A 20,976-nucleotide genomic window follows, 5' to 3' on the forward strand; every position below is an offset into this window, starting at 1 on the left:
TGTATCAACTAAGCAAGCCTAGGAGAGCTATATACAAGTCGTGGCCAATGAGAGCTTGCTATTTCCTCACTTACAACCACTTACAGCAGTCACATTGAATCATTGCCTGTGGATAGTTTGATTGGGCCAACATCCCGTCCCTCCTCAAAGCAAGGCCTGTCTCTTAGTATATATCCCGAGCACACTTTTTCCTTTGCTTTGCCTCCTACCCAACCACTTCTACTCTTTCTTGCCCAAGGGTGCTTTTTACTTCTATTACAAGATTTTAATTCTCTTTGATGATAGGCATCTAACATAGTGCCCTTAACCCTAATCTCTTTCTGCCGCCTCCATTTCTCTTTGCTGTGGCATTGAGGCAATCATAATTATACAAGACATGATCGTGAATCTGGGGGTTGGGTGTGTGGGGTGGGGGGTGATGGGCAGGTCTTCCTCTCAGAGCATTTCTATCTATGTGCATGCATGGGAGAGTTGTAAAGGTGTGCATAAACATGAGTGGGCTGTGGGTGGTGGCAGTCGTGGTTTCAGTCACATATCTCCTTCTAGCTTTTATTGCCGCTCATTGTCAATGCAAATGAGCACAGCCAAAGCTATCAATACCACCTGAGCAGAGCCAGAAGGGACAGCAGGCGCCAACACACTCTGCAAGTCCTTGATAAAACAATTGTGTAATGTATGAAAAAGAATAACTCCATAAAATATGAACCCCCCCCCCTTCTGGAGAACATTTTGATTCTATCTAAAAGCGCACACATTAGGGTTTTGCTGGGTGGGTAGTGCACCATTCAATTCATTGGTATTCTGTTGGAACTGGCTTTCTGGATGTCTGCGGCCACTCCAGGGAAGAGGAGGCGCGGGAGAGAAAGAGAAAGGGAGAAGAGAGTCAACTGCATTAAAGTTTCGATGATGACAGTGAAATATTGCTGAGAGAAGAACCTCAAAAATTTATTTGGATATGAAAAGCAATGGAGAGCACAGGTACGGAGAGCGGGAGAGACTGTGACGACGGAGACAAAAAAAAAAAGGCAGAGAGAAAGAGAGACACCAGACAGTTTGCAGTAGGGATCTCTGGGAGTTGCAGAGGAGTAAAAAAACTGAAGAAAACAAGGGTGATGGATCAAGAACCAAACAATATTTGTCAAGACTTTTACACATTTCTCTCCGGTGGCTCCAATTCCCTCAGTAGGCTCCAATTCCCCCTCCAGCTACAACAGGCCACTGTCTCCTACCTTTGTGTGTGTGTGTGTGTGTGTGTGTGTGTGTGTGTGTGTGTGGGTGTGTGTGGGTGTGTGTGTGTGTTGGACTGGCTAGCTGCCTAGCCAATTATGTCCTTGTGCTAGAGCCATCTCCCTGTCCCTGACCTTTACCGCCCAGCTCCCAACAGACCGCCCTCCACTCCACCACTTTGTCTGAATGTCTGTCCCACTATCGCTCTTCGCTGCCCCACTAAAAAGAAGAGGAGAAAGCGCTTTCATTTTCTTCATTTCATAGGAAAGCATACAAGCCGCCCTCCTAAAATGCCTCCTTTCCTCGATCTTTCTGTGCAAAAGTTGAGGATTACTTAGTAATAATTTTATCTACACGCACTTGTTCGTACATGCTTTGTCTGCTCTACAGAGTCCGCCATTTTGTCGCTGTGATCACAGCTATTAATAGCTGGAAATATATTCTGGTTTTGTGGGTGAATTTCTGTCTAGGGTGAACACCAAATCAAAATAAAATAATAATGCAACTAGATCTGCCCATTACTTCCTGATGGCGTACCTCAGCAGGGCTCCACAATCCAATCAAACAGCAGATAATGAAAGCAAGGAAGCAATTTAAAACCTTGAGGGTCCTTCAAAAGCAAAAAGGCTGCGAATCAAGCACATCAGCCAATATTATGCCATTTAATCCATACACCTTGCACTTCCTTTTTCCTCTTTTCCTGCCTTTCTTTCTGTCTCTCTTGCTATATATCTTTCTTTTTTTTCCTTGCCTCATTCTATCACTCTGTCTCTCTTACCCCAGGGCAGGATAATTAAAGTTCTTTGATGCTCCACCTCCCCAGCTACTTCACAGGTATAGAGTTAATGGAAGTCGCCGGCTTCTACCAGACCTTAGACTTGAAATTGAATGACTCCACTCCATTTGAGAGCTGTAGGAAGATAAAAGGGCAAAGTGATAGGCTCTTTGCTTCCTGATCACAGAGCTCTAACTAGACAACTGGAGATACTTTTGCAGTCACTGCTCTGCATCATATTCATAACAAATTAATATCAGCCGAATGTGAGTGCAAATAAAATGGGTGATTGTCTGGTGCGTGGCTACACGTGGCACAAGTACATGGAAGAGCACTGAGAGTGACCCCTTGGAGATTTCAGTCTAATACGTTTGGCAGGAAAACTGTTTGTCCGTTCTCCTTGTTTCTCTTTTCTCTGGCTCATCTCTCATCCACACATTTTTGAAGATGCAAGGCTGCCAAAGGGAAAAACCAAAGGAGCGGGATGTCCTGGTGGCTCAAAGAGTGGTGCGTTTTTTGAATCCCACACTGTGCCCAAAAATGTTTTTGTGTTTTGTTACTTTCACATTTAGCTGTCTCCCTTCAATATGTGCTCTTATCAAAAGCAAAGGAGGGTTACAGCAACAAACTGTTGGAAGCTCTGTTGCAATGAGCACAAATTATGTGGAGTATCTTCACCGTGCATACTGTACATAAACTACCCTTCTATTTGCACACCTCTGAAAGGCTTTTCGTGCCACAATTGGAAACCACAGGGTTTGGCTGCATGTGGCTTTGATGCATCCTTCAGCTCGAGGTGGAAACACAGACACATATAGTACCCTCCCCACACACATACACACAGATATACTTGTCAATTTATTCACCCACGCACTCCATTTGTGTGTAGCATCAAAGTGGCAGGCTTCTCGGTACAGACGCCTCGTAGCTGATTAGTAAAGCGTGCTGCTATTAGTGTGGGAAGTGTCCAGTGTATAAAATGTACATACATTGCTGTTTTCTTAAGAGGGCTGAATGACAGTCCTAATCAGTGGCCTCTTATCTCTTGTTCAATTCTATTTTTATTTGCCTGTGATGCTATGGTATCTGATGAATGTGCAGCAGGATCAGAGTAAATACAGGCCCTCGTGGCCCTACTCTCATTATAAACAGGCTTTCTCTACTGGAAAATACTCACCCCACAATATACCTCATGACTTGTTTAAACTAATTTGTCAACCAATGTCACAACAGAGATGTGGGTTAAGACCTCTACTCTCTGAGGTTTATGTGAATTGAGAGTACTACCTAAATATTACTGAATACACGAAGGTCCTTCTTTCTCCCGTTGCATGTGCATGTGTTGAACAAGTTCTGAACTGTAGAGGAGGTGTCCATATGGATATGTCTGTATGTGTAAAGATTATTTTTTTATGGGTGCATCCATACTGCCTGAGTCTGTGTGCGTCTGGGGGGGGGGGGGCGTGTATGTGGAGAGGCTTTGAAGTGGATCTACGCTGGGGTGCATTCCGCATGGCAGGAGAATTGCTCCTGGCGATACCACGGCTATGCAACACAGTGAAAACAGACAGACACACACACACACACACACACACACACACATAGGAACACACCTACAGACACATACAGTGTACACGTGGACACACACAGTTGGAGGCAGTCTGAGACAGAGAAGCGACAGTATTTCATGAGACAGGAGAGTGGGCTGCAAAGCATCATACCTGCCAGCTCCTATCTAGTCGGCAGCATCCTCGAAGCCAGACCTAACCAGACTCGCCAAGTTTGGTCTGTTAGAAAGCATGGGATTTTTGATTCGGCACACGCACGCATATCTCTTTGCTTTGCCTTTCTTTTACATTTCGAAAGATTATAGCCATCAGTACTAACATTATGGGATTGTTTCATCATTTGCAGAAAAAAAGTGCAAGTGTAAATCTAGTGTTTCCAATTAGTAAGAAGCTAGTGCAACAGCTACATGCAAAAACTGATTATGATTGCATCATAAGATTCAGACAGGTGTTAAAAGAACAAGGGTCATAACAAAAAAGTCCTAACAAATCAGGCATACAGTGCATGCACACATGCTCACACAAAGGTCAATACCATTATACCAGACAGAGATCTTGGCCATAATGTTGAGCCAAATCAAGACCAAAGGTCTGAGCTTTAACAAAGCCAGCTGGACAACAACCTTAACCCCTCAATAAAAACCCATCTGGTCAGTGAATCATCATCCTGCGCTCATCTCCGGATTGGCACAATGAGCCTCTTCACTTCATCAACAACCGCCAAAAGGATCAATACAGCACTTCAGAATTGATTCGGCCTTCTGTGGTCAACTCCAATAATCACCTCTGTTCGCTCATCAATTTCGCCTGTTCCACTGCAAAAGGTTAGATGAGATGTTGTTATCTCACTAAGGATCACCGCCCAGGACTAGCAACAATAACTAAACAGATCCTAAAGAGAAAGATAATGAAGTTAGAGCATGTGGTGACAATGTTTGCATCCTTGTTTGCCAACAAATCCTGATTGGTGACGAATGGCTAAAATGTATGGATGGTATCAAAGTACAAAAAAAGATGAAAGTGTTCTGTGAAAGAGAAATACCGTTTCAAGGGAGTGTCACACAGGGCCATCTATCATACATATGTAACTGTGTTAGAGGCGAGAAAGTTTCCATAGTTTGTCCTAGCATTAAAGAAGACATATTTGGCTTTCTGTAAAGCCTGTAAGTCAGTGAAGCAGAGCAGCCTTCTACACTGAGAACATTAAGGTCAGCTAAAACATGAATTCACTCTACAGTATAAGTTATTCAAGCTTTAAACTTCTACACACACACACACACATACGCACACACACACACACACACACACACACACACACACACACACACACACACACACACACACACACATAAGCATCTGACATTTGAAAACTGCAACTATGTTGCCTGGACTGGCACTGATATGTACACTATGGCATTGCAGTGGGGTGAATATCGGCTTCTCTTTCCTCTCCTCTAGTAGAGTCTGATAAGCTCTGCTCCGGCTTGGCCAGATAGACAGAACGGGGGCTGAGTTTCATTTTTTTTTTTTTTCTCTGCTGTGTGTCCTAGATGTCTGCACACAGTGGTAGCACTGCGTTAATTTGCTCAGACGCTGTCACGAATGCGGCTCAACGCAGCCCAAGCCTGCAACTTGGCATGTGGGTAAAAAGGAGAGAGCGTGATCATTTGGACAAAAGGCTGGATAGAGAGAAATGCAGAGATAAAACAAGGGAATTAGACAAGAGATAAAGGAGAAAAAACAACACGATGGATAGACAGAGATAAAAAAAAAAACTGAGCAGGGGCTATTTATGAAAATGAATGGCTTGGGATGTTGGTTTGTGGAATTAACGTCGGTGACAAATCATGCATGGGCGTCAGTGTTGAATTCCATTCAGGTGACATATGGCTGCATGCTCATGCCTATAGATCTGGGTGAGTGATACTGTATCAGTATGAGCCTGTCTCTCTGCTGCATTCAAAGATAAGTAATCTGTGCTGTATACTGCCAATTCCAAGGCTTTTTCATGTAAGTCCCTTCAATGGAGGAAAGGAATGTGAAATAAACAGAGCTCCCTCTCCTTGAATTACAGAATCACAGTGCAGTATTGTCACTTGCTAACTCGCTAGGTAGAGATAGCTAGTTAGCAAGATAGCTAGACATCTAGGTAGCAGACAGGGAGCTATAGATATCTATATAGCTAGACAGCCAGGGTTAGCGTTAAGGTTAAGGATAGGTTAGGTTAGGGAAGGTAGATACAATAAAGTCTCAAATAATAGCCTGTGCAAATCATATTTTTGTTGTTACCTTGTAAACCTGTACAGCATTTAGCATTGATTAGCATAAATTCTATAAAACCATAAAAACTTAAACTGGAGAAAATCAGACCTTTATTTACTTACATTTGAAACAGGCATTTATTTGTGATTCCCTCTGCTTTACGAGTATATTTTGTAATATTGTAGCAAGATGTGTCCCTGTGTTCTGATTAGCTTCTGTTTTTAATTTGCCGTACATTTCCACAGCACTAATCAGCACAACATGTCATGTCATAATCACCCACCTGCTGCTGAATTTCTGTGCTCAAACAGAAAATACTATTTTCATTCATTAATTATTTCACATCCACTTTGACATTTCTTCGATTGCTGTTAAGTTACAACTTATTACACTCAACCCTTCCTGCAGAGATGTTTCACATTAAAAGCTATTCAGCTGCCCACGGCACATAAATCTTTCTGCTAGGCTTTTAATGTGAAACATTAAGTGATGACTTTCATTGACGGTAGTTTAATAGCGATCAGGAAAAAAGCGGCAAAGTAGAAGCAGCAGTGAATGAATGGAAAAGTGAATGAAAACTGTTTCTGTTAAAAGAAGAAATTAAGCAGCAGATTAGTGAGTGTGTCATGAGTATGTTATTGTACTGATGAAATGAGTGATCTATATTGAATGCTATGAAAGTACAGGCAAATCCACACCCAGTCAATCTTTTTACCTGGCCTTTATTAGCTTTATTTGTTGTAGACAATTATCAATACTAGCTTTTATTTAAGAATGTAATAGATTTTCTTTTGTTTTGTTTCACACTTGCTTTGTTAATGTAATCTTATATTTCCCACACCTGCTGTATAAACCTATCAATTAATTTAATTGAGAGATAGATGGATTGATTTGGTAATGCTGAAAGAATGCAAAAGTGGGCCTTCTGTTGGAAAAGAAAATCTTAGTTTACAGTCAGCACTGATGAGGGCAGGCAGAAGTAAGAATGGAATAAGGATCAAATGTGGTGGCTAGAGGACAGCCATAGAGAGGAGAAAATCAATTAGAGGGAGAGAGAAAGTGAGAAAGGAGAGAGAGGTGAGGGAGTTTTTGCATGTGTCTCTAACAGAATCAAGTTCACAGCACCGAGTTTAGAGTTGAGTGATTTAATGTGAGTGATGGACAAGAGAGGGGGCAGGTGGAAGACGGGTGACTCATATCCTGGTGTGGATACAGTAGCACGAGGAGCAGTGAGTTTGTTTGCATCCTGTGTGTGTAGGGGGGCGGGGGGGACCTTCGCTTCTGTCAACAATTCAATCTGCTCTTCACAAGAAAGGCAGTACAAGCACATCAGAACAAAAGGACTGACACACAGACACATGCAAACACAATATACTATGGACTGCAATAATCTCTTCAATTCAAACAGCTTCTTATAAGCAGAGATAAGAGTCTCAAACACACACGCACGCACGCACGCACGCACGCACAGAATCAGTACAAAGTAAGAGTCAGCATCCTCAGATAAAGCAATGTAGATAATAGCTTGGCATGGTATCATTGCAGTGATTAATCCTTCGGCCTGCTTTTGAGCGCTTGATAAATCAAATCAAGGAAACACCCACTCCCACCCACACATCCACTGATGCAGGCATGCATGGCGTAATGAGCGTCTAATCAATCTTACTCAGGCGGGGAGGGTGCAGTTTCATCCTGCTAGCAAGGCTGAATTGCTCCTCACACTCTTCATTCTGACAAATATGGGACATATATTGTTTACATCTACAGTGCCCTGGGGGGCTTTTGGGATCCATATGAATTATCCATATGCACTAAATGCCCTGTAAAACAGGCTGAATCACAAGTTAAGGGTTGCTTTAAAGTCTCAACTGGTTATGTAAAACTCAAATGAGGAAGAGGTCTGCCTCCTTCTTCCTATCTCTCTTTCCCTCTCACATCTTTTCATGTTAACTTCAACTGTTTATTTTACGCTAAGGATTGCAGCAAAATAAAAATATATATTGGCTACTGTGGATGAACAAAGCATTGCTTATTATTCTAACCTGCAAGCACAGTAAGAAAGAAGCACTTCTCTGTACAATAAGTAAGAGGTCAGGGAGTAAGTAAAAAAAAAAAAAACACTCATGCTCTCTGACCTGCTCTCAAACTGGTGACCGACCTTGGCAGATTCTTGCCCTCCAGAGAGTGCTAACGACTCACAGTGTAGAGTGCAGTGTACGAGGAAGTGCGGTGGTGTTTTGCAGTATGTGTCATGTATGTGACCTCCCTGATGGTGACAGTGTAAGACTTTTGCACACATTTATTTGTGAATGTAATGTTTTAAGCACATTTCTAAAACTTGTAAATTAGTGAGGTTCCATTCAATACTTTTCTGCAAAAATAATCACGAGGCCCTGACAAGACTACATAATTAAGTGAGCATCACTAACTGGTGTTTTTAATCAGTCAGTAGGGTGATTAAAGTGGGGTGACATGCAACAAGGGTCTCCATCTGGACTCAAAATAAGGAGATTGTGGTTATGTGAAGCCCCCAACATACCTTTGCTCTTTTTATTCTTTTAGATATTTGCTTTCTGGTGGAGCGGAGACAGTGAGTGGCATGACATGAATGCTTTGTCTACAGTAGAAGAAGCAGAAGCGTGTGTGCTAATCTCAAGGTGTATTCAAGGAAGTCTCTTTTGTTACACTTTCCCACCTCAGCCTCACCGTTAAAAGTGTTTCAAATTCCCTGCATTACCAATCTATTTATTTGTATGCACACAGCAGCTGGATGGAAATTTGCCTTGTGAGGTTGAGAAGTATTTGGCACAATAAGAATGATTTGGTCTATAATTTTGCCTTTGTATGCACAACCATCAGTAGAAAGGGAACAGGAATGAAAGTTTAGGCTTTAACAATTTATGGAGGATTCCATGTCTAAGCTGTGTGTCCATGACCATGAATCCAGTGTTCTCCACAGCAGCACAAGCTGTGTAACAGCTTCTCAAACAGGCAAGAAGGATGTCAGAATGGGAAACAGCATGTTTCTTCTTTGTCATTCCTCAGACACATTCACTTCACCCTACAACCTATTATACAGGCCATGCATGTCAGTACACAACACATGAATGTCGGAGCACCTTCATTGACCCATCAGTCGCGCCAATCAATTCTCCCTACAGGTGTTCCTTCATAGGCGCTGTCAAAATTTGGTTCACGCCGGCTTGGCCTGCCTGCCTGCGTGCCAGCCTGTCTTTCTCTCGTCCTGGCTGGCTTTGTGTCCATATTAGTGGTGCTAGCAAGATGATATCATGTTTCCGGCTGGCCAGCGAGCCTTTTAGCCAACCCTGGCTGTCTGTTTGCTAAGGGACTGCAGGAAGTCCCAACGCAATATCCACTCAGTGCGTCTGGGCAAGCCCATTAGCTACTTCAGCCTGGACTAGAGTGGGTTGGAGAGGCTATCCCAATCTCTCTTTCTCTGTCTGCCTCTCTGCTATACCTCTTTTTCATTCACGTGTACACTCTCTCCATCTTCTTCTCCCTTTTTCTTCCACCTCTCTGCTATCTCTCTTCCTCTCAACACAGTTCTTTATCCATCTCTTGCTTATCCACTTTTTACATCCATGTACTTCCTTCTCCCTCCACAATTCTTTCTCTCCCTTCCACTATGATAAATGACAATAAAAGAGAAATACTGCATTGGAAACCTGGCAGAGCAAGATATTCATCCAGTCCTTGCAGGGCAAGATGGAGGGGATTACAAATATTATATTTGCTTGGCTGTAAACATATTTATCAGGGGGCGAATTATCTGTTGATTGTTGTGTCTGCAAAAACATGTTTGTCTAGACACTTGGTCCCAGCTCTGGAAGGCTGAGCAATAACAGAAAACTAAAACCACCTTTGACATGGAGCAACTATCTAATCTTGCAAACACAAAGTAACACATGTGGGAGAAACATAGGTAATTGCTACTTAGGTTCACTCGAATTGAGAGAAAGCCATTCATTTTGTTTCTTCTAGAACAATTATTTTTTACTATGGTAAACTATGCCAATAAACTATTAAAACAGCCCGTTAACTCTGAATATAGATATAGCTGACATTACGAATCATTGTCCATAAAGGCACTCAATCTTGCTGCCAATTGCACCAATAGCCTCTCTTAGAGAATCAAGAATCAATCACTGGAGTGCTAATTACTGCCGTGAGACACATCCTGGAAAGAGGTGTGAGGGGCTGGAGAGGGGTCCTTTATATACTGTACATAAATCATTCAGTTGGTCTCCTCAAGGTCACAGTCGGCAGTGAAAATCGAATAATATATCAGTGGCTTTGATGAATGAACGAACCGAGGTTATTGACTGAGTCCTGTGATGTCACGTGGTTAGCAGCAGATCTGAATGACAAAATGGAGCACTTGACATGTGCTCTCACGTCTTGCTTTCCCACGTTTTGGCACTTCACACGTGGAAGTGCCAAAGACAGTTCCTACAATGGCTACTTCAGGCTGGCTCCAAAAGCAAGTCTCCATAGACCTCTTGTTAAAATGCCCAACTTTACAGCAGAAATTGACATGTTTACAGCTTGGTGCAAAAATGGTTTTGGTCTTTACAGCTAATTTACCCATTTATAACAACTTTAAGAGGGGTGAATTTTTATATAACTCACTGAAATTATATTAAAGTAATGCATAATTAAAGGTGTTGACAGCTGGAGCCGCCCACATTGAGCTTCACAAGGGCATTTCAGAAACCTAAGGGTGATGTCACAGACACTATGTCCGTGTGTTACAGTCTATGGTCTTGCCACCTGTTGTGATGGAGACTATAATGAACTCAGAGGCAAGTCACTAAAAAGGTGACAAGGGCTGGTGAGCAACCCATTAGTTAACATTGTGATGTCACTGTAAGACATGATCTCCGCAGGAAATCTTTATTCTGTCTAATCTCAAGGTTCTGTCACTGTCTCCATGGAGACAGATGTGACACGAGAGGCACAGACATTCAAACTAATTGGCTTTGAGATCAACACTAGAAAGAGGTAACTATTCTTCTACATCCACATGTGTGGAGTGAGTAATAACAGTAGAAACTTACAAAAAATGGTGAATTTAAAAATGGCTGAATATTAAAAAAACATTTTAAAATGAATTAAATATAAAATATCTTTAGGCTTGGCTCAATTCTTGCTCATCGCATTATTCATTTGCATCAAGGATGGAGCTACAATCAGTGGGGGTTTGTTCAAATGAATAATCATTTGATGGATAATTATGAGATGTGTACTTCCTGTTGGAGCCATAGCCATAATTATAAGAGCTAGAGAGCATAAATGCAATTAATAAGCCAAGGCTGGAGTGACCGCATAGGGGGTGGGAAAGCAAGCACTGAGTTTCTGGAGGATGAGTTTGCGAGGACAGACTTTTAATTTGCAGAGCAAGCAGATTTAAGGAAAAATAAAGTGAAGCAAAGAGTTCTGCAGAAAAAAAAGATGTTTATCTATATGTTGTGAAAGAAAAGAATATGAGCAAAGAGAGAAAGTCAAGTAGAGAGAGAGGAGAGGAAGGTAAAAAGTGAGGCAGTGAGCTGAGCAGGCATAAAAGAGAGATAAAGGTCAGGATGAGAGGGAAATGAGGAGGCACTGCCATGTCACTGTCACCTCATTAACGTTTTCAACTTTGTTTTTTCACTTTTGTTTCATTCCATTCCCTCACTGCTTCCCCTCTCTTCTCCACCTCCTCATTCCTCACCTCCTTTCCTTTCTCTCTGGTAGGCAGAAAAACGGCTGTGTCTTCTCCAAGATAAAATGCCCGCCGCAAAAAAAGAGGGGCAGAGAAGGCAAAAACCTGAAATAACCACATAATTAATCCACCAAAACAGCTCGCCCTATTGATTTGCTGTCCAGAGCATAAACAGGGAGCAGCAAGAAAAGTAAAAAGAGGGCGAGAAGTCGAGCGAGGAAGAGCAACAAAATGTTTTCAAATGAGAATCCAGCTTGCCATCTCTTTTTCTGAGACACAGAGAAAAACACAGTCCACAGGAATCTCTTCTTTTCTATCACTCCACCATTTTACTCCCTCATTCCTCAATCATGTCATTTAATTCTGCACCCATCGAGAATTTCCTGAGGGTAATATCATCCAAGTCAACCAATGTGCTGTCCCTGTGCCTGCACACGCACACACTTCAGACAGCAACACAAAGCATACAATGCTCCTGGTTCATTGGAATAATTCATATACGTGCAACATTTGTGCCAAGTTATTATGCAGCCACCGCACCTGTACCAATACATTTTACAGGAGACTGAGGGGTCAAATACATTTTTTATAACTTCAGCTGTGACAACACAAACCGTTCCAGTATGTTGCCATGCTATCTCCACAAGCTTCTGAACCACACTGAGAAGGAAAATGAATACTTTGGAATTTGCGGTTATTTCTTTGCCCTTGCCACAATATGAAAAATACATTTCAGCTACTGCCCCTTGCATACTCTGGGGTAATAGTGGCACAGTCACAGTTACCATTTTTTAATGGAAACATTACACTGGAAGCTAAAGAGGTTTAGAGCAGTCACTTGTGGCCAATAGTTTAGGATTTTGTTCTTTTGGTTTCAATGGGAGTATTTTCACAGGTCAAATTAGTTAAAAATAAAAAAGGAGAGGAAAGTAATTATAAATGCATACATGAAATTAGTTGCACCTAATAGTTGAAATGATAACAATACAAATGGCCGTATTTTAATTACATCAACAAACACAAAGTGGGTGCACGTACTCCAAGCATACCTGCTATTTTTTGTCATGTACAGTATGTGGTGCAGAGCAAAGTGCAAAAGGGCTGGCTGAGGTGAAATATAGATTTGGGGTTGTGGTGAATAAATAATTCTCTCAGCCAGTCACATCACTGGTCCCCTTGCTCTGAACCGACAGACCAACACTGACAGCATACAGGTATGCTGCTATCTGGCTAAACATCTAAACAAACTAATGAAATAGAGGGGGACTAATGGGAATATGGCTACAACATAAATAAGTCTACATATTTCCAGTGCACAATAGTGAAGACAAAGTATTGCTCCCATTCTACATAAGATAACCGGAGGTGGGCACATAATGCATTTATAGAAATATTTACTTAGTCTTTGAATACACTTTGATTCAAAGGCTTCAACAGATTGTTTTTGCATTAGAATTTGTTTGCTTTCTTTTCAATTATTCTTACAGCAGTGGGAAGAAGCCATTCTTCAGCTAAACTAAGTGCCTATACTATCTTCCCTTGTGCTGCGTGTCAAGGGCCCGAGGAAGAAAAACAGCAGACTCAAACTCAAAATGTCAATCCTTTGATAATTTGTGATAGAAAAGATTTGATGCAGCCTTTATTCAAATAACAGAGCTGAACCTTACACCAGAGAAAAATACGACAGTATCTTCGCCTCCCTTCCTCCCTCCATTTTAACCTTCTCGAGACTTAACAGTACAGCACAGGTCCATTCTGCGTGGAAGATGGTGTTGCCAAAGCCACTCTCTTCAAGGTGATCGCGCATCAAACGACTGCCACACATGCACACATAGACAAACAGCACGTACACACTCACTCTCTCTCTTTTATTCTCCGTAAGTGCTAAGGGCAAAGCTTCAAAGCAGGTCAAACCACTCTCACAGTTGTTATTCAGTTGACTCATTCACTTTTAAACAATGCCTACTCAATTCATATTAAAGCGCTGATGCTTTCACTTATCATGTATAAGATGTTCTGTATATATATTCCATGCACAGTAATACATAAAGCACAAAACACACATGACCTGGATTTGCCAAATAATCCTTTTATGATTATTCACATACATATGTTTGCTAAAGCAGTGATATATTACGGAAATATTCCTCTGTGGGCGAACCTGCTTTAAATGATGTTAGCATGAGCATGGCCATTACTGGCAATCTACCGTGGCAGAGGTATGTCTAACTTAAATACTGAATAACTGATATATTAGGTCAGTTGTGTGCGGATCATAATTTGACTTCAAGCCGCCACAGGGAACATGCAATAAACTGAATATTAGGTATGTCAATTCAGTTCAGCTCATAAACACACAACCAAATACATATCCCTAAGTGTATGCAGTGATAAAATTGCGAAATCACTAGAGAATTTGGTGAGCAGTGTGTCAAATCACAGCAAAAAAAACAAAAAACCTAGCAACATCTAGGAAATGATGGAAATAGTCTGATGAAATAAAACGCATGATGTAGCTTTAAGTAACTAAACACTGGGCTCCTCCTGTTCCTGCACCTTTCTCAGAACAACTAATGAAAAAATGCCTTTTGAGAAAGTGTTTTTCCACCAAAGTGTTTGGTGATAAATAAATAAAATAATACAAAAATAAATTGTTACTGGATATTCATGCCTATGGCGGTCTGAACACATTCCCTTATTCATGAATACCTCTGCCCTGTTTTGCCCTAACAGAGAGGATCATTCCTAGTCACTGCCTCTACTAAAGAGTTTACATATGGAAAGGGTGTGTTGTGTATGTGTGTGTGTTTCTGTGAATGTATACATTGTACACACGTATCATGCATCCGTGGGTTGATGTGTATGTCCACACTCTGTACAGTATGTGTGAGCATTAGAATGTATCTGTTGTGTCTGTATGTTTCCTTCCAAGGTCTCCTCTGAATCTGTAATTACAATCACGCAAAAACCAGGGTCAGTCTGTGGCTCCTGAATTGTAAATAGGCAAAGCCCCCCCCACACACACACACCCACACCCACATCCACACACACACACACACGCGATAACAAACCTTCTAATCTCCTGATATTATCCGCTCTCTTATCTTGCTCTGTACTGAGTCACCACATTCTGCATGAATATTTACACAACAGTCAATCAGAGCCAATCTGAACTAACTAATACACAGTTATAAAACTCTGTGACTTGTGAGGCATGCAGCAGATAACATAGGAGCTTCTAGGGTTTGTAGTATGTAGATAAAATAGCCTGAAAATAGGATAAGCACAATCTACACTAAATTACTGCTTTTGGACCCCCAACCATAAGCATGGGAAATGAGAATAAGTCTGTAATAGCATATCTGTGGGCAGTTAAAATTCAGGGTGAAAAAAGAAACAGTTACAGCATAACTCAATCAGCATATTGTTTTACTGCTGTACTGATACACTGGAGCATGCATCATACCTACGGCTTTGTAAATGCTGCCATCCAGTCCGTGCCCAGACTCTCGTACTTTGTATGGTTTGCACATTCCACATTAGTAATGCAGATTCCTCCCCCCCCGCCCCCCATCTCTGCCTGTCAGGCTCATCCGCTCCAACAGCCCTCAACACGCTAAAACTGAGCCCTCGATGTGTTAAAAGGAGTCAAGCATAGACCTGGCTCAAATTTATTTTTCAAACAGATTCGATCTCCGAGCAGGGATTGATTGATCTAGTGTGACACAAAGGCACAGACTGGATAGTCCCAGATGCTGCATATGCAGAATACAGCATAGGCCCCTTGAATTTGGCCTGTTGTTTTTTTACTTCCAGGGGCATACTTTGCATTATGTTATGTTAATTCTTCAGTGGTATTTAATTTCAGCATAGTAGCCAAGTAGTTTTGCAACAAAATGAAAAGCCAGCTTCTGAAATTGTGACTACAGTTACCCTTGTTTTACCCGTGGTGTATTGTTGATAATTCGATTTTGTTTTAAATTATATTGCTGTCACTTTACACCATAATGACCCAAATATCCCAAAAACATTTAAAAATAAAATCAATGGGTTTGCAAATGCTGAAAGAGCTTTGAATGGTAAGTGGTCAGGGTCATTTTCTCTCTCTCTCTCCGTCTTTATATTTATATATATATGAGAGATCTGTTACAGAGGTCAACATATCTAGAACTCCTCATTTACTTTTACATCTTCTCCACATATTGTAACTGTTGACCCTGTACAGCAATTCACTGAAGGACAAGTAATTACAGAACAACAGAAACAGGTATACAAATCCTATAGAATGTGCACATTGTTAAAATAACAGCCACTTAGTGATGTCAGGGTAATGCATGTATAACAGCTGTGACAGTCATCTACTTTGTACTGTTAGAGAAACTATAGATCCCTCCCCTGATGTCTTGTGTTGCAGATAATGGTGCAAATAGATCACATTAAGTACCTATGAAACAAAAGTCAATATTGAAAAGGCATTTGACCACCAGCGCTACTCCCCCCTCCTGGGTGTGTGTACATTCAGTTGCTGAGAAGAAAATCCTGCGCTGCATGAAAACAGGTACATAAAATCCGACATGGACATTTAAACAGGGTTTTTACATTTTAAGTCAACTTCAAAAAGCCAGATGCCATAGTGCACGTTATCTTACAGAGCCCTAACATGTATGAGGACAAGCCCCTTGAAGTGTGGGTTGGTGCCACACATAGTAAAGATGTGCATAACCGTCGTCCAGTCCTCCACTCTCTATCAATCATCAATTTTAAGGACATTTAACCAGGTGGGAGCATGGTAATACAGAGACGCCGCTTGCTCCTCAGTTGATAGAGTCACTGTGGGTGTTTTGCTTGTCAGTGCCTTTCACTGACAATTAAACCTATAATCTCATAAACGACATACAGCTCCATGATGCAGAGCTGCTGTCAACTATCGTTATCTCTTTGTGCTGTGGTGGAAGGAAGAGAGAGAGCGAGAAAGAAAGACAAAGAGAGAGAGGGAGGGATGAAGTGAGAGAGTCACTCATAGAGAGAAAAAAAAATGATAGAGAGGTGGCTACAGATGGCTCCTTTTCACTCTGATCATTCATGATGATAAATGGACAGAAAGGGGGGAAGCCAAAGAGAGGGGAGAGAGAGAGAGAGAGGCAAGATTCGAAAGGTGGTGACAGGACTCACCGTGGCCAGCTCTTAGTGAGGCCGGGGAGCGGTATATGGACACAGGTGGCAGGTGGTGCCTGGGCCCCTGAAGGCCCTGCGGGTGATCGGGCCGGGGCAGGGCATGGGGCAGGGGGGCCCCAGGGGTAGGGGATAGGAGATGGAGGTCTGAAGATGAGGAAGAGGAGGAGGAGGAGCCCCAAGCAGAACCCAGCACCATCCACCCCACTGCCAGAAGCAACATCCAGAACAGCTGGCCCTCCTGGGGCTTTCCTTTGGGGAGCATGGCTCACACCCCCCCAACCCTACTGGATATTTAAAAGAGAGTAAAACAGATGTGCAAGGATCTCAGAAAAAGTGACCTTCCCGTAGCCAGGATACAGCGGCAAACTCCATAGCAGAGAGGAATCAATACAAGCTCCTTGTTAATGTAGAATCCAACAGTTCCCTCCAAATAAAATGCAGCTTGGGTTTGTCTCTCGGACTCCACTCGTCAGAAGGCAGCCGATCTCCCGCTGTTCTCCGTTTGCTTGCTGGCTCTTTGAACCAGAATCCAATATGTCTTTACTTTCTGTTCTCGGCAGGATCACCCTGTGGCTGCTCCTTTGATGACCACGTAGCGTACCTGTGTGTGTGTGTGTGCAAGCAACTAGCGAGATTGTGCATGCACGCTTTTGCACGCAGGCGACACCTGGGATGTGTCCCTGTGCGCCCTTCTTCACCTGCAGGCGCAGGAGTGAGTGACAGGAGGTGGGGGGGGGTTGGGGGCAACCTGCGTTGCAGCCTTCTGTGCGCTCTCTCCGCTTCGTTCTGCTCCGCACAGCTCCGCTCTGTCAAGCCACAGATACACAGCCTCGGCTATGAGACCGAGGAGGAGGGAGAGACTGAGGGAGGGAACGACAGAGAGATGAGGAGCTCCACACACTCCGGCACGGACAAACTGTCTCTCTATCTTCTTGGTAGAAACACACTGCTTTCTCCCTCACAGTTCGGCTACAGAATCTCAACGCAAGGTGAAGATCCCCACTTGTGCGTTATCTCCGTCTTTAAGTTTGAATCCAGTATTTGTCTGACTTTTTTCCTCTTCTTCTTCACTCTTTTTAGTTCCCTGGAGAAGTGAAGGGGTCTGGCTTGTTAACCCAGGGCGACCCAGACTGATAGCTCTTTGTATTGCTCCACAGGAGAAAGAGACAGATTTGCAGCGAGATAAAGATAGAGAAATGCCAGGGAGAAAGAAGAGGAAGGGAAAATGAGAAACTGCTGGGAGGGAGCGAGATGGAAGGGGTGGGGTGGGGTGGGGGCTGAGCGAGGAGAGCAGGAGTAAGAGAGAGAACGGAGGAGATAGAGAAAGAGAAGAGAGGTTGAGAGCGGGCTCAGGTGAAACTAAGCGAAGATGATGGGACGGAGGGAGACGAGGGGAGGGGAAGGGGGAGGGAAGAAGTGGCAAGTGGGCCAGCCTATGCAAATCCTCCCTGAGCAGCGAGCAAATCAGGGAGGCAGGCAGCCACTGCAGAGGAGTGGGCTGCCTTTAGTCACAGGGAGAAGAGATGTGAAGGAGGGAAGAGAGGTGAGAACGAGGGAATGAACAGCAGAGGTGGAGAAGTATGCAAGAGAAAAATGAGAGAGTGAGGGTGAAAACTGAAAGGGATGAATAATAGCAGTGCTACAACAGTGTCGGTATTCCTGGAATTACATTTTTGAACCCACCTCAGGGGTATCGTGGCGTCACTTTCCCAGCAACAGCATGTGACCCCCTCTCCCTCTATGTTTTGATGGTTCTGAAAGCCTATTGAAGCCAAACCACTGAACTACAAAAAGAAAAAAAAATCCATGCATTATGCACACGGCAACAGATTTAGTGAATTTCAAAAGGGTGAAATCTCTTCCCACTCAAATAGAAATGACAGAGTAAAAAAGCCTTCCAGTCCCTGTTCTGTCAGTCTTCTAAGTTTTCTGAGGGGGGAAACTGTCTGCAGGCCTTGGGAGAAATAAACACTCAAAGTCAAATTGCAGTTTAATCATGTTGCCTCTCAGAACATAATGTGATTTGACACAAGCGCTCAGTTATTTGGCTGCTGACCTTCTGGATCAACACTGAGATATTCCAAAATGACAAGAGGAGTTCATGTACACCGAGTGGTAGTAATGCCATTGATGTGCTGTGAGTGAGTGAGGCAAAACTTTTCAAATGTACGACTCATTATTGGCTTTGAGGAGCTCACAGCTCCAGCTTTACTCTGTGTCTTTGCATTTGTCAAGATGTCCCTCTGTATTTTAGGAGGGGTCCTTATCTGAGACAACCCGGGGGCGCAATAATTGCACTGCTTGTTGTGAGCACACAACGCAGAGATAATGTTTCGACAGAGGAGAGAGGACAGTCATTGATCCATGTAAAAAGGAGGCCGCACAAAAAAACTCACTTTCCTCTATGGTATCTGGACATACATATTTGTCCAGGTTATGAAAATTTCAGCCACCATCCCAATATAATGGAGGTCAATGAAGTGATGCTTTTGTCACAGCATTGAAAAATTACTTTAAAAAATTCAACAGAAACTGTGTTCCCTCTTCTCTAAACAGTTTTCATAGGGACTAGTTCTTAAGCAGAAAGTAGTTCCGCTATGTACAAACTTCCTACATGGCTTGCTGCCATGGGAGGTAAGTGATAAATTGATTGATTTTTTTTTTATTTGGGTGAACTAGTGCTATGAATTCGAATATATTTTTTATTTCTACACATATATTTTACAGCCCATTTTCATTTGAGAATGCATTTTTTCCTATTTGGTCTTTATTTATTAATTTTTTTCCCCCCTTTAAATATTTTAGGAAATACTTCTGTAGTTAACACACTGATCTGTGTATTCTTTAAGTCTCTCTATAAATTAAATATTCAGGTTTAATTGGGCAACAATCAATATCTAAGTTTAAAAAAAAAAATTAAGCGTGTAACATTCCAAAACTCAGTTACTCTACTTCATTAAGGGTGAATTCTGATCGATTTGATTGATTGATTGTGCAACTGTCATTAGATTTTTTTTTCAAATGTTGCTAAATCCTGATTAGTGCAGGGAAGTATTGGACATCACATTTTTCTAACTGAGCCCCGCCAACTTTAAACCAGTGAGAAAAGCACAGGAAAGAGAAAAACAAATATGGAAACCCCTGATGTGACAAATCCATAGATTGCTAAGGTAAGGTTTGCAGACAATTGTGAGTTCATGTACTGCAGGACCCCACCACTCATAGTAAGATGGTGCAGATGGTTTCTATGTATCTTTAGTTATCATCACAGCAATATTTTTCTTGAGTGTGGCTTTGTTTTACTTTCCATGTAAAAAAAATTAGTTGCTTGTGGAACAGTCTACAAGCAAATCTCAAATAAATGGGAACTAGTGGGGCAGAGCGGACAGAGATTCACATTCTTTGTTAAATACTGTATATCAGCATGAGGGAGCACCGCATGGCCTAAATATATCATCACAACGAAAATTTTATTTGTATGCAGTTTTCCTGAGGTTCATCCACTTACTCCTTTTTGGTGAGCAGATTCTTTTATTTTACTCTGATGCTCGAGAGATAAAGCTCTGCTGTAGCTATTTTTGTATGTCTGCTCTCGGGGTACGCTGACTGTCATTCTCATGTCCAGAGTCTGATCTTTCAAGAGGAGAACATAACAAAAGCTGGCAAACCAACAAAGAGACACGTCACCTCTGACATTTCATCCAAATGATCTGTTCATGTCAAACAGTGCAAGCATGTTCACATATTTAAATGGTCACTTAGACCTTAATGAAAAATGCAGATCTTGTCGCTTTGAGGACATTTGCAGAGCATCCTCTGCCAGTTCCAATTAATACCCTCTAATACCTCCCTCCTCTAATGGAGTGATAGTCTTGCTAAAGTGTTAAAATGACTGATACTGATGGTTTTAAGTTTAATTGCAACTTGATCTAGCACGATCTATCTCAGTTGCATTATTATTGGAGTTTTCTAAACATTTTTGTCTCTGTACAGCCCTCATAAATTCATTTCACATTCACCCTTCGGGCTTAATGATGGGGAATAAGCTGCGCTGCTTATGTCTAAAAGAATCCTATTTCTGTTTCTCTTTAGTGAAAAATGCAGTCAAGCATGGGCAGGAAATGGCTCACTACCTACTGAAAATATTCCCAAAACAAAAATGACTAATATCAGCACAAATACATTTAAATCAGCAATGATACTGGCGTACATGTTAAGTTTATAAATTAAATACACCTAGCTGTGGA

At 42.1% G+C, this 20,976-nt stretch overlaps 1 protein-coding gene across 8 annotated transcripts in view; it reads right to left on the reverse strand.

Moving 5' to 3' along the window:
• Positions 1 to 20,976, reverse strand: part of LOC119909150 (neurexin-3b) — a 287,510-nt gene that overhangs the window by 90,670 nt on the left and 175,864 nt on the right. The window contains exon 1 of one of the 8 annotated variants that reach the window (XM_038727232.1): positions 16,727 to 17,934. The exons of the other annotated variants lie outside the window; for them this stretch is intronic. Coding sequence (XP_038583160.1) covers positions 16,727 to 16,991 — 265 coding nt within the window. The 5' untranslated portion in view covers positions 16,992 to 17,934. Of the gene's footprint in view, positions 1 to 16,726; positions 17,935 to 20,976 lie in introns of those variants that run through there. 8 annotated transcript variants of the gene reach the window in all.

The sequence above is a fragment of the Micropterus salmoides genome, unplaced genomic scaffold (genome assembly GCF_014851395.1).
Source record: "Micropterus salmoides isolate LMB-PRFRI ecotype aquatic unplaced genomic scaffold, ASM1485139v1 Ms_hic_scaffold_18, whole genome shotgun sequence".
In the NCBI taxonomy this organism is placed as follows: domain Eukaryota; kingdom Metazoa; phylum Chordata; class Actinopteri; order Centrarchiformes; family Centrarchidae; genus Micropterus; species Micropterus salmoides.